We start from the raw sequence: 12,840 nt of genomic DNA on the forward strand, positions 1-12,840 counted from the left end.
AGCATTATCAGTTCATTAAATTGATAGATACGTTCGTAAGCTACGATGATTTTCTTCAAAATTAAAGAAACACATCTATTGTAATTCTAAACATGAGCTTGGATATCGATTTTTCATTTCGAATCACTTCAAAACGGCAACGGAGCTGAAAGATTTGTTCGATTTTACTCCACGATGGCTCATTCTTTCGGGTAAACTATTTTTGACGAATTCACTTGAGTAGATTTTTATTTTTTTTTGTCATCAGGCAATTTAATATTGATCTTTTCAATCAAAATGAGTACCAATGCGATCATAACGAATTGAATATCCACCGGTATCAACGCGATAAAAAAAGTTTCTTAGTGAAATTACAGAAAGCAGTCTCCTCAACAAAATAAGCCATCGTGAAATGATTAGAAATGAATGTTGTAGCTCCGTCGCCATTTAAAAATGATATGGAATGAAAAATTTATGATTAAGCTCTAATTCTATTATACAATTTTTTTTTCTCAAATTCTTAGGAAATTTTTGATAGCCTATTTTGATAAATCCTAAATCCCCGATTATTCCGTAATAAATTAAGCGAAATACTATCGATCCTTCACCCACGAACCTCTTTCACAGGGTCTTTGACCCTGTGACAAATTTTGAGTGAATTACGGGTTCTTTTTGAATCCCGGTAAGATAACGGTAAGTCCATGCAGGGTGCGAGATATCATCTCCGTTATGAACGATATATTTATGTGAGAAAATTCGTAATCTGCTGCCTTCGGTATCTTATACTACGGTTACACTGGTTCTCATAGACGTGCCACCTGTTATACCTGCGTGTGTCTAAGGATATTCGCAGAGGGTGCGTTAAGCTCGCGTGCTCTAAGTGCGTAACCCGCGATTGAGACCTAACTCAATTTCTTTCTATCACATTTTCCCTTTTAGTTTTGTTGCTTCGCCGTATTCCCGATGTGTCGACTTTAGATCACACGTTTTTTTATGTTTAGATGCTCCAATATCCTCGAGGTCCTTGCTTCAGATTTTTTGGAAACGGTTCATGAACTGTGAGAAATACGGGGTAATTATTATCCTGAAAATTGTGAAATCATTTTCGTCAGGCAATCTTGAAAAGTAAACTTAATTCAGATCCATTATCACGTTGGAATTATTTTCTGAAAAACTGTATTTGGACACAGAACTTTTGGAATTCATTGATCGTTTATATAGACTGATGATTTTCATTTAAAAATGATAAATAGATCGCCGTTTAAATCGGCATTTGTTCTCATTTTTCCAAAGTTCAGTCATATTGATTCACCGAGGTTTGAAATTTGCTTCTAAACTTGAGCTCTGATTCATCTAAATTCAAGTCAACTTTGAGAAAGAGAAAAGTTGATTTCGAAAAAGTATTTTAACGAATCAGATTAAAAATTTATATTCTTTTCGAGGTTATTTAAAATCAAAAAAGACCTCGCAACTTACGAAGTAAAAATAGGGGCTGGTTTCAGCAAAATGATTTGATTCCTTTTTCCTCTCTTGAACAGTAAGAATCGACTTTGAAGTTGACCAGTTGCATCAATCATCATTATTTTATCATTGAAGGACTCGACGCAAAAAAAAAAATTTCCAATCCCTGTGCCTTACTATTCGTATTATATTTTCTTGTAACTATTGTAATAATTTGATGCATCGATCCAAGAATAAATTGATGCTGAAGTATTTTGTTTATTTGAAAAAAAGTAGTACCGACAGCTGTAATCACACTAAATACATAGTTACTAGTAAAAAATTTTCTTTCACAAATTCCTACAACATTTAAATCGTTATTGTAACGAAACCTGTTTCACCAGCATTTTCTATCTACTATAACAAATGAAATTTGTCTCTGCTTAGGGAATAAAAAAGAATAGAATAAAAGTTTTTCTATTATCTCTTGGAAATTCAACCGTGCGTTCGTGCAACCTTCGTTATCAAATTCACGATCGAAGAGGAGGTTTCCCGTGAGCTCGACGAGTGATCGATGACCGATAGCTCGTCTTGCATGTCCTCCGCTTCTCTGCTCGTGGAATAAACTACACAAGGTAGCAGGGTGTGTTTATTTAACGATAAGTGCGACGCACTCGGACGCAAGAGTTGCGTTGTCACCTTGCCTCAGCCTTCGGTGATCCGGTAAGACCGAAAACCGGTGCCTCTGCACACCCGTGAATTCACCACGTCCATTCAAAATCCAACTGGGCTTACCGCATGAATACATGCATCACCGTCCTGCCCAAAGCGGATAACCCTGCGGCTTTTCTCACCGCCATTATATGCGCTCACTTATGTGCCTTCGATTCTTTGGACTCGACGCAGCGCGAGCTCGTCATAACTCGATTTTTATCGAGGAATTTGAAGAAGAAACGATACGCAGTGTTCTAGAATATGTTCAGCGACTTTATATTTCCCTTTGAATGATTTGCACAAAAAGAAAAGTAACGAAAATTTATCTTACCTTCGTACTGTTTAAAATTTCAAGCACCCTACGCGTTGTATTTCACACGTTCTTGGTGCAAGAACAGTAATTTTATTGCTTGAATTTCACTGAATCGTGGAAAGTTCATGAAATTTTTTTAAATCAAAGTAAAATTTCTGTAAATTTGGAACAAGTTATCCCCTTTGGATCCTTCGGATGTTTTGATACAATTGACAAGAATTTAAGATAATCATGAATGACACTCCTGTCGTTTACTTTCTCTGAGGTTTCTACAAAATTTTACATCAATTCTGTAAAACTTTTGATGTGAGGAAAGAAAAAAAAAAATTGATCTAAATAAACAAAAACTAATCGCAAGCATAATTATGCAGTTTGAACATTGGCTAACTTGCTTAAGAATAGCAGACTTCTCCATATGTTATCCAGGGAAAAAGTTTTTTAATTTTTTCACCTACCCGCGGAGGTTGACAAGGCGTAGAGAACGTCGTCAGTCGTTACCTGGATCATTGTGGGGCAATTTTTTATTTAAAAATTCTTTTTTCCTCAACGTACTTGAATCCGGCCTGGCACCTGTGTCTTAATTAAAGTTAGCCAGCTCTGAGAGGCCGGTTCAGGGAAGCTGTAGCTCGGTATACTCGTCGGAAAAGCCCCCCAGGGGTGTAATTTAGAGGCGGTGGCCCCCTCGTGTTCATATTCCAACGACAAGCGCCCCGCGACTGGCGTTGGATGCGAAGAGAGCGAAGAGGAGGGCGGCACCGGGACGTTTCACACCTCACCGATAAAGTTATTAATTTTCTGGGCAAGGGGTGGGGGAAGGGGATGATGCGGTGGGTGCAGAAAGGGGTGGAGATTAATCTAGCCAAAGTGGACTACCAAGGAGACTTCGCGTTAATTGCTTTTATGCATCGTTGCTTATTGTTTGAGACGGGGGAGAAACCGTTTTATGGACGAAGATGAACATTGTTATTAATTCCACGTATTCTTATCGCTTGGACACGTCAATCGCCATCTTTAACCATAAATTCAGTTCAACGGTTCCTTCATGGAATTCATTATTTATTTTCTTTTGGCTCCGTTCTGGAGGCACATATTACAGTGTTTAGGAATACTTGAAATGACTTTACTCGTTCGATAGAAATTATCTAACATTGTCGTTGAAAAGATTTTTAACGATTGCAAAGTATATTTCAAGATTTCAGACGGTTTCTTTTCGATTGGACGGCCTAATCATCCTCGGAAACTGCTACAGTAGTCGAAATTTCGCGGTAGGAGATAAAAAAAGTCGGAAATACCGAATCGAATCTCACTCTCGACTTCGGTAACAGAATGGATGGACTAGACTTGAAACGAGTTGTGGCACCTGGATGACTTTTGGTCACTGCAAGCTGGGAGGAATTCCCTAGAGATTTCCCCTTTAAGACAGTGGGAATACGGAGGGCGAGATTCGGATGTCTTTACCATGCAAAGCAGCCCCTATTCCCTTTTGTCCATCAGATGGACCCCGTCGGAATTGGCGTGGGTCTCGAAAGTTCTGACCATCTTGATGCGGGACTGAGCACCGTCTCTACGACCTTAGTTTTTCGCCGTTAAATTCGTTTGATATTTATTCAGCTCATCGGGAAAGATGCACACTCTCGGAGGGACCTCTCAAATCCTTTTCCCCTTGTTTAGAACGTTGCGTGATGCACAGCGAGCCTTCGATCTTTCTTTACCACTGTCTATGAATTGATTCTGAGCCCGTTGGTTAAAATTTCCATCAAGGTTTCTTCGTTTATTCTAAACCAGTGTTTTCGTTCTTTTTTTTTTTAGCTCTCATTTTATCGATATTTTTTCAAATCCAGTCTGACGTCCGTTACGATTCCCTTTGGATTTTTTATTTTTGGAGTTGAGAAAAAAAAGAACACAGATGGTGGGGAGTTGGGCTGACAGTCCTCTCGGCCGTAAAGGGATTCAATAGGCAATCAGGGAATGTCTTCGTGCGGATGACAGAAAAATAGATTTCGAAATGATTATTTTTCCTCGAACGTGAGCTAAGTCGATATTTTAATTTCACCAACGACAGTCAACGCGATTTTTACGCGACTCTTTTGCGGCGCACGCACTGATCATCGTGCAGGGGAGTCAAAGGACGCGGAAGAGAATCAATTCGCAAAAGATATTGTTTCGCGTTCCCGTGTCAGACGATAATATCTTGCGAGAATAGGAGGGAGAAGGCGAGCGAGGCTGACGATGAGTTGGAAAAGAGCCGTTAGTCGGTGAAATATGATCGTTTTATTTCACCTCCTCATCTTTTTACCCATCCAACCTGCACGCTGAGCACCACCGGCACCCCGTAAATCGCAATATACCTACACAAGTCAATTATTTACTCTCGAGAAGGATCCCCTACAAAGTAAAACTTTACGTGTAGGTGCCCCCACACACCTGAACCTGAACCCATATCATCCGTCTATCGCTTACTCGAAATTAGAAATACATAGGCAGGTATATAGATTCGTTCAATATATAAAAGATGGACGATAATTGATGATGTTACTATCCAGAAAGCGGCGATTCCTCCTCGCCTTGTCAGAAAAAACGGTGCCGTTCTCAAGCGCCTTTCCCGAGATCTTCTTCAGGCTCGGGTCTCAACGTTCAATTCAACAACTCTGCAATTTACTCTCATACCGTCAAAACTGATGACGTTGCTTTCCAGATGTACTCGATTTTTTAACGTCCAGTTTTGTCGGCGTTCATTTAAGTTACGAGTATACCTGAAGAAACGCGAACCGCAAATCAGACAACATGACCGAGTGTTTTCCAGATTGGGAAGATCGATTTATGTTGATCATGACGTTCGAATGAGCAGGCAAGAAATGTTGAAACTCAGTTCGATGACCTGACGCGCAAAGTACATACATAGAGTTGCCACTTACCGAATTCACATTGAGAACGGGCCTGGCCTTAGAGTTGCGCTTGCGAGTACGCGTGTGTAGGTATATTTAGATCTACCCTTGTTCGTTGGGGGATCATCTTAAGCATGATCACAGGGGTGGCTGGGATAGCCACCACCTGGAGACTAATGGTGCCCGGGAATTTCCGCGCCAAGCGGGCTTCTAAACGAGGAGCATTGCTGAAGCTTGTAAAGTTCGCCTTGCCAATAAAATGACGACGATGATGGTGATGATGATGGTGGTACGCGTCAGTTTCATTGTCGCGTCAATGGACGATTGATGGTGAGGAACGTGAGAGAACTTCGCTGAATCTTGTTTGGAGACAAATACGGCAGAAACTAATGAGCACTATGCTGTAGAGAATCAGAACTTGTCCTTGTCGTCGGTAGTTGATGATTTATGAAGCGGATGTCAAATCGATCAATAATAACCAAGTGAACGTTGGACAAAACCCGCTACCTCCAATGGAAAATTATTTGCTTATTTACGAGAAGACGCAGCTGGCTGAAAGACTCGGAACGATACGGCCAGGAGAGCTTTCGGGTATGGGCGATATGGCGCAAGGGACTTGGTGTATTTTGTGGGTCGTTGGTAGCCTTAAGCGCTGCCATTACTTGAGAGAGGCATATATGTGGGTTACTAGTTGAGGATCTATGACGATCAATATCTCAAGTAGCTTCATCCCCTTTGTACGTCTTCTTGTTACGGCGTGCCTCTTGAGATTAGGAACGCCTAACGCTTGTATACAATATATACTTAGACGTTACGCGTTACGAGAACGTCAGAAAATTTATAATCGAGTATCAACGGTTCGAGCTAGGGTTCGTTTGGCGCTTGCTTGAAAGCTCCTCGCTTTTGTTCTCAGTTATTTCTCGCTTTGGTAACGAGCTTTCCGAATAAATCGATATGCGGAAATGGTAAATAAAAATTGCACACTTCGTTGTTAGCCCAGAAGGCTATTTGCTAGATATTGATTAACGTCTCCGCAAGTACTTTATAGGGAAAATGAGATAACTTCCGTAATGACCAGAGTCGAGAACGATTCTCGGCCATTGTCTACCGCTGTTGTACTGCCTTTAGCAACTACGTCGGTAACAATTCTCGGACCATTCGTACCCATATACATGCACACACAGTGCATTTTCTATCCAGTAATTGTTTTGTAGCACGCTGTGAGACCCGCGTTATATGTGGAGTCTAACGAAATTGAAGAATTCGCGTTCAACGTTATTTGTTGTTTACAGTTTTCCGGTAGTCAAATCTCAGACACTCTGTAAAAATTACTCGCATTTATATTTTTGATATTTTTCGAGCGTACAGGCTTTTTGTTACTCTATCTTAGCTATTCAAAATTGCTATCTACACTCGTCATCGCCATTTCGTATACGATAACTTCAATTGCACAGAATTTCCAGAGTCTGTGGTAGTCAGTCAGTCTCTAAATGCAAGCGAAACTAATTCTCCGTTTCAAAGATAGAACGCATATGTATCTCTTCCCATGAATATTTAATTTTCTTATAGCAGTTTTGGGAAAGAGTTAATTTTCAAAGTATTAAAAATCCTCCTCCCTATAGTGTTTGTTGTAGTTACACTTCGCTTCATGACTTTCCTTCCGATGGCGCGGCATCCTAACACGACATCCATAAATTTTTAGCTTGCACTCAATCAGCTCATCAGGGTCCTCTTCTGGTTCTTCTTCTGGTTCTTCTTCTGGTATCTCTTCTGGTTCCACTTCTCGTTCCCGGAAGTCCTCCTCGTTGTAGTATTTATTGTAGTTACATTTTCCTTCGTGAATTTCTTTGCGACGTCGTTGCATCCTCACTCGGCATCCGTAAATCTTCAGCTTGCACTCCACCAGTTCATCCGGGTCCTCATCGCCTTCAGCTTCTGGTTCTGGTTCCAGTCCTGATTCCCCCGCATTGAAGGCTTCGAAACTTTCTTTGAATATGCAGAGTGGCTCGTGTACCGGCTTCCTCCAAGGTGGCATCATCACGTTGCATCCAACCACCGCGTGAGCACAGGGCTCGAGATCATCGCCCGGATGCAAATCAGTGGGAAGCTGTTCCTCTTCGAGGAATGGCCTGAAATGGCATCTCGTCTCGTGAAGCTCTCTCAGGTACTCGGGAACCCTGATCCAGCATCCGAAGTTCGAGTACTTGCAGTACCCAAGGTGTTGTTCCGGTTCGGGAGACGGTGGACCCCAGGATCCTCTTTCGTGATGAAGAAAGTCCTCGTAAGGCGCGCTGGGCTCGGTAGATACGAAGTCCCTCGGCATCATGTGTGGCATGAAGTGGATCGGCGGCGGCGTTTGCGCAGGATCCGTTTCCGGTGCCGGGAAGAAATTCAACGGTGCGTTACACATAGAACATGCGTAATAGTACGGCTTACACCGGTGGCACATCGTGTGACCGTTCTCGCACTGGTACGTTGGCATTTGGCCCATTTCCATGAAGCATATCGGACAGACTCCTGCGTTCTGGAACATTTCTTGGAGGTCTGGATACCGTACGGGATCCATTTCCTGCGAAAAGTTTTCGGGGTTAGTACACTGTGTTGGTATATTTCGGTAACAGGCTTGAATATTCAAAGTCATTCAGGGTGAATACTCCAAATGCGAAACGAATTTGATTGGTTCGTAGATGGTATGAATAAGGAATACTATATATATTCTTGCGTATCGTGAAAATCACATTTCACTAATAGAATATCGCATTAGCGACCGCTTGTTTGTCACTGATCGAGTACCGGCGAGGTTCTTTGAAAGCCCGTGGAGGATTTTATGTAAGCAGTTCCTAGGTATCTAATTTCAATTACAAGAAGCTCGTACCGTTGATAAATCATGATACCAACTGCAGGGTGTCACTGATCAAGTAGCGCTTAAACTTTCTTACCGGATTCTTCCTCTCCATTAACCTTCTTTTGGCAAAGTTTCACTGCAGTATCCGAGGTTGCGGACTAAAGATTCAAGCACTTTGTGTAACTCGCGATCCGTTTAAACGAGCGCAGCTCGTCACCGCTGTTTCAGTTCACGCCTCTTATCTTTGTCACATGATAATGCATTGTTATCTGATAAATCGTGGGTGACGGCATTATGTATCATGGCTCATGCTTTCGGTGACACATGAATTGGCTCATATCTTATACGACTGATTGCAACAAAGATTGAACTTCCCTCTCGAATAGATGGATATAAATGAATGTTTTATAATCTTCATGATTAAAGTGGTTATCCATGGTAATTGTTCTTGGCATTCAATAAAGAACAAAGCTATCATTTCTAAGTAGTCGCAAAAAAAGTTTCTGTTACATATCTGGTACGAAAATTGAAGAATAAATTCATTTTGCTGACGCGGTAGTTTCAAGATAGAAGTTAAACTCCATTGCATAGAGAAGGTTTGACAAAGCGTAGACACGCGAAACGGGAAGAACTGCTTCAGTTTTTCAATCTCAGATGGAGGGTTTCTAAAGTTGAACAATCTATAAATTTTTGAAGATAAGTATACAAGGTATTTCACATTAGCTCTTAAAGATAAGGGGGAAAGAAGGCTTGCTTAACGGGTTTTTAAGGAAACTCCAAAACGCGTTTAAGCGCTTGAAATCGCATGGTCATTCGAAATCGTTTTCACGATTCAATATCGAGCACGACGAAGCTCACTTATCGCATTCATAAATTGTCACTTTTTGACCAGACGAACGGCACCTAAACCCTTACGATCAAGACGTATCTCAACGTCGATCTAAGATCTTGAAAGCTAACATATTACCAACTTGACTGTTGAACAAGGGCTAAAGATCCAGGAGTGAGACATAGGAACGTGACGGTAGTCCGCACGCATATAACTACGTTGAGGATTGCGGACCGTAGATGGATCGACCACCACGCCTCCACCCTGCAGGCGCGTTACGTTTCAGGGCTATTTGCATAAGTGAATTATGGCTGGTGAATATTATCCTCCAACACACTGGGGTGAGCCGAGTCCGGTATCTTTGGCGTTAGTGGGTGTAATATGTATACCGGCACGTGCGAATGTCTGTTACGTTGAAAATTTACCAGCATTTCACAAGCCGGGCTATATCGCTGAACCAACGGAAAGCGATGGCGGGGTATAATGGTGCACTAGAATTTCGTGTCAAGTTTCGAAGCTCTGTTGCGTGCATAATTAAACGGTCAAAAATAAGGGGTCCAAACGGTGACCTGATACGCGCAACTTTCGCAGTCCAAGCATAACGAGAAGAAATTTAAACAGACACTCTGTCCATTTCTATCCATGCTTTCCGCGACGAATTTATGGATATATCGTTGTCCAAACTCTCTGGAATTAATGGGGGAAACTGGACACCGTGTGGGACATGAAAAATGTGAAACGGGTACCTAACTTTCCGCGCTTCGTTCGACCGTTCAGGCATCGCAAACGTCTATCTCAGTCCGTCCCTCACTCTCTGTGTTCTACAGTTGAATTTTTCACCGATAATTAACTGTCAACGACTAACGAACGCATCCATAACGTAACTCAAAACACGCGATGGGGTCCCCAACGTTGCAATGTGCCACCCTTTCACCTTTTCACATGTCCCGTCACCCGTCCCAGTATCAAACACTGTATCGAACACGACAGCTACATGCCTCAACTACTGTATCCATTTTAAACTTTACCCACTACATACACTCAATACGTAGGTACTTGTATTGACGCTGTCATTGCTGACTGATAGAGGAGTCGAATTAACGAGTGCATTCTTTTTTCTCCTAGGTTTTGCTTACATTTTTTTCACTTCTAGGTAAACAAGTTTCATTTTTCATAGGGTCTTCCGGACAGGTTATTTCATTAGCTTTAGTTATAATATAAATAGTGTTGAAGACAATTGATTAGAAAGTTTTGGATGGGTGACAAGTCGTGAACCTTAATTTTTCACTCAAAATGTTCAGGTAACTATGACCGATTTGGAATGACAGGCTACCACAGCCGACTGATTCACAATGAATACGTATTGTTCATTTCCCAGTCTGATGCTGTTTGTTCTGAAGGTAAATCAATGACTGAAGACACTTCCTCATAGGCATTTAGACAAAATAATTTGAGTGTTCGGTATTGATGTGGCGGTAAAAAGAACTCTTCTCATGGAAGTCCAAAGTGCAGTGTTTTCAGGTTTATGGTTCACTTGAACAATAATTTTGATACGCAATATAAATACCAAACAGTCATTTCTCTCCTGTATACAACCGTGTCACTTTGCTGAAAATGAATCTTTTTTGTCAATTCAAATACTTTTAGCCGTGATTTGGTGTAGAAGTAGGTAGGTTCAGGGTACGGTGGTCGCGTATCCTGAAGGAGTGATTCCGTTCCGGTGATTTGTTCGGATTGTTACTTTTCCTCGATTGGTTGAATGAGGAGGGGGGTTAAAGGCGTCGACTCGGGGCGCAATATGTCGTATAATTCAGCGATAAGTCAAACCCTTTCTACAGTTGCGGAAAGGGGATATAGGCAGGGGATGGAGGAATGGAAGGAAAGGACAAAGAAAGTATAAGAACAGCAGCGTTCGAACTCCTGTGCCGTATTACCTTGCACAGAGGGGAGTCTGGCTTCTCTTAGCCGTTTCTACATTTTCACTACCTCTCTGCATTTTTCTCTTGTCTTTTATCCGTCGCCTTGCATAGCGGAACACGCGGTCTAATATATGCAAAAATATTCGGCAAAGATTTGCCATATCGGTACAACGCATTCTCCGCATTTTTCTACAACTCCTCTCGTCTACCGTATGCAAACGTTCACTTTTATCTGCGAACAATATTGTTGTTGACAGCGAATGAAGTACATAGTTTCAAGTTTTCTTTACCACTGAATTTTTAGGATACATTGCATCCGGCCTTTTACGATATTTTGAAACTGGTACATCGTTGTTTCGAACTTTGTTTGTTCTACTTTTGTTACTGCATTTTTTTTTTTTTTTTTATTCTGAACACGGCAAGAGAAGAATAAATTCAACAACCACGTGCAAATGTTAAGTAATTTTCGTAGTTTCGTTACTCTTTGTTCTCCAGTTTTCACTATGAGCTCGAGGTCCTGTATCCGCTTTGCTCGTTAAACTTGATCCGACGATTTAAACTAAGTAGGTGCTTGTATGAGTCGCGCGTATAATCACCGTATGCTTCTTCGCCGCTTATATAATACGGATCCGCGGGTAACTTGAGATGCTGAAAGTCGCTTTAAAACCGCCTCATTTCGTATCTGTTCCTTTTTTTTTATCATTCAGCTGCACGTTTCCTACATTTCTGACTGCTCATACCAATGCCAATTTGTTACATCTACTTTGATGAGCGAAAAGCTCACGTTGAAACTATCCGTGTACGTGCGTGACAATAATGTTCAACTGGGATCTGATTTCTGTTTGATTGATTGTTCAGTATTTACATTAAAATAAGATATAAGAGCGAACAAGACGGGGATCCTAAGTAAATATAACTACGCATTTACAGGTTCAGTTTAGATATTTTAGATATGCGAGAGTAATTGGAGGCAGCTGAATACAACATTAGTAGAGATAATTCGGAGTTCATATAGTAAAACGTTTTTAAGTATATTTTTTACACACCTTTCTCAATAAAAAGAAGATTGATTGTAACAAAAATTAAGAATATCGTGGCGTTTAAACCATTTAAAAAAAATAAAAAACTGCACTAACGAGTCTTATTAACTTAACGTAAGATTTTTACATTTTTTTTTTTTTTGCGTACTCTGAACAAATTTTTTAGTCATTATCATGCTGCAAGGGAAATAGAGTAAAAAAATAATGAAATAAATGAAAATAAATCATAATAACGCTAAATAATTGGAAAGAATTTACATTTCAGTGCTGTCTTCATCAAGAACCGACTTCACAAAAATTTATACTAATTTTTCCTTGTACAAGTTAGAATTTGCGGTAAAAAGTTTTAATTCCAATTCACGTTCTCAGTAACATTAACCGCATTCGAAAAGCTTACAAAATTAGTCACATACATTTATTTTTTGTGGATGCTTTCCTGACCAATTGATAGCGATAGAAAAAACTAATCGTGTTTTGAAACGGGTAAAAAAATTAGAATGAAATAATATCCTCCCAAAACTTAGCAGCAAGTGCATGGCAGTGGTGCTAACGACTAACAAAAATTCTTCGCTAATTTCTGAAGTACCAAAGTAACTATCCACAAAAATATCTCATTCACCTATAAACGCAATGAAAGCTAGTTTCATCATCCTTGAAATGTACGTTTGTTCTTACAATTTAGTCGGTCCACGAACAAAAAAAAGAAAAGAAATTCAATCGAAGCACGCCGAAGATGTTTTGCAACCAAGGAGTTAACATTTTTTAGTCGAGAAAGTTAATTCAACTATGGGGCTGACGAAGAAAATTAATAAAATTTTCAATCAAATCACAGCAGGTGGAATGAATATAATAAAATCACTGCAAAAATTTTGCAAA

At 40.5% G+C, this 12,840-nt stretch overlaps 2 protein-coding genes across 2 annotated transcripts in view; one reads left to right on the forward strand and one right to left on the reverse strand.

The window, feature by feature from the left end:
• LOC124296969 (uncharacterized) overlaps nucleotides 1–12,840 on the forward strand; it is a 127,513-nt gene that overhangs the window by 31,112 nt on the left and 83,561 nt on the right. The gene's annotated exons all lie outside the window — the stretch shown is intronic.
• LOC124296970 (uncharacterized) lies at nucleotides 6,649–8,386 on the reverse strand. The gene is made up of 2 exons (XM_046747476.1): nucleotides 8,271–8,386; nucleotides 6,649–7,900 (listed from the first exon to the last, which is right to left on the reverse strand). Exons 1-2 carry the CDS (start codon nucleotides 8,286–8,288, stop codon nucleotides 6,932–6,934), a joined length of 987 nt encoding a protein of 328 aa, XP_046603432.1. The 5' UTR covers nucleotides 8,289–8,386; the 3' UTR covers nucleotides 6,649–6,931.

Source organism: Neodiprion virginianus, chromosome 2 (genome assembly GCF_021901495.1).
Source record: "Neodiprion virginianus isolate iyNeoVirg1 chromosome 2, iyNeoVirg1.1, whole genome shotgun sequence".
Lineage (NCBI taxonomy): Eukaryota > Metazoa > Arthropoda > Insecta > Hymenoptera > Diprionidae > Neodiprion > Neodiprion virginianus.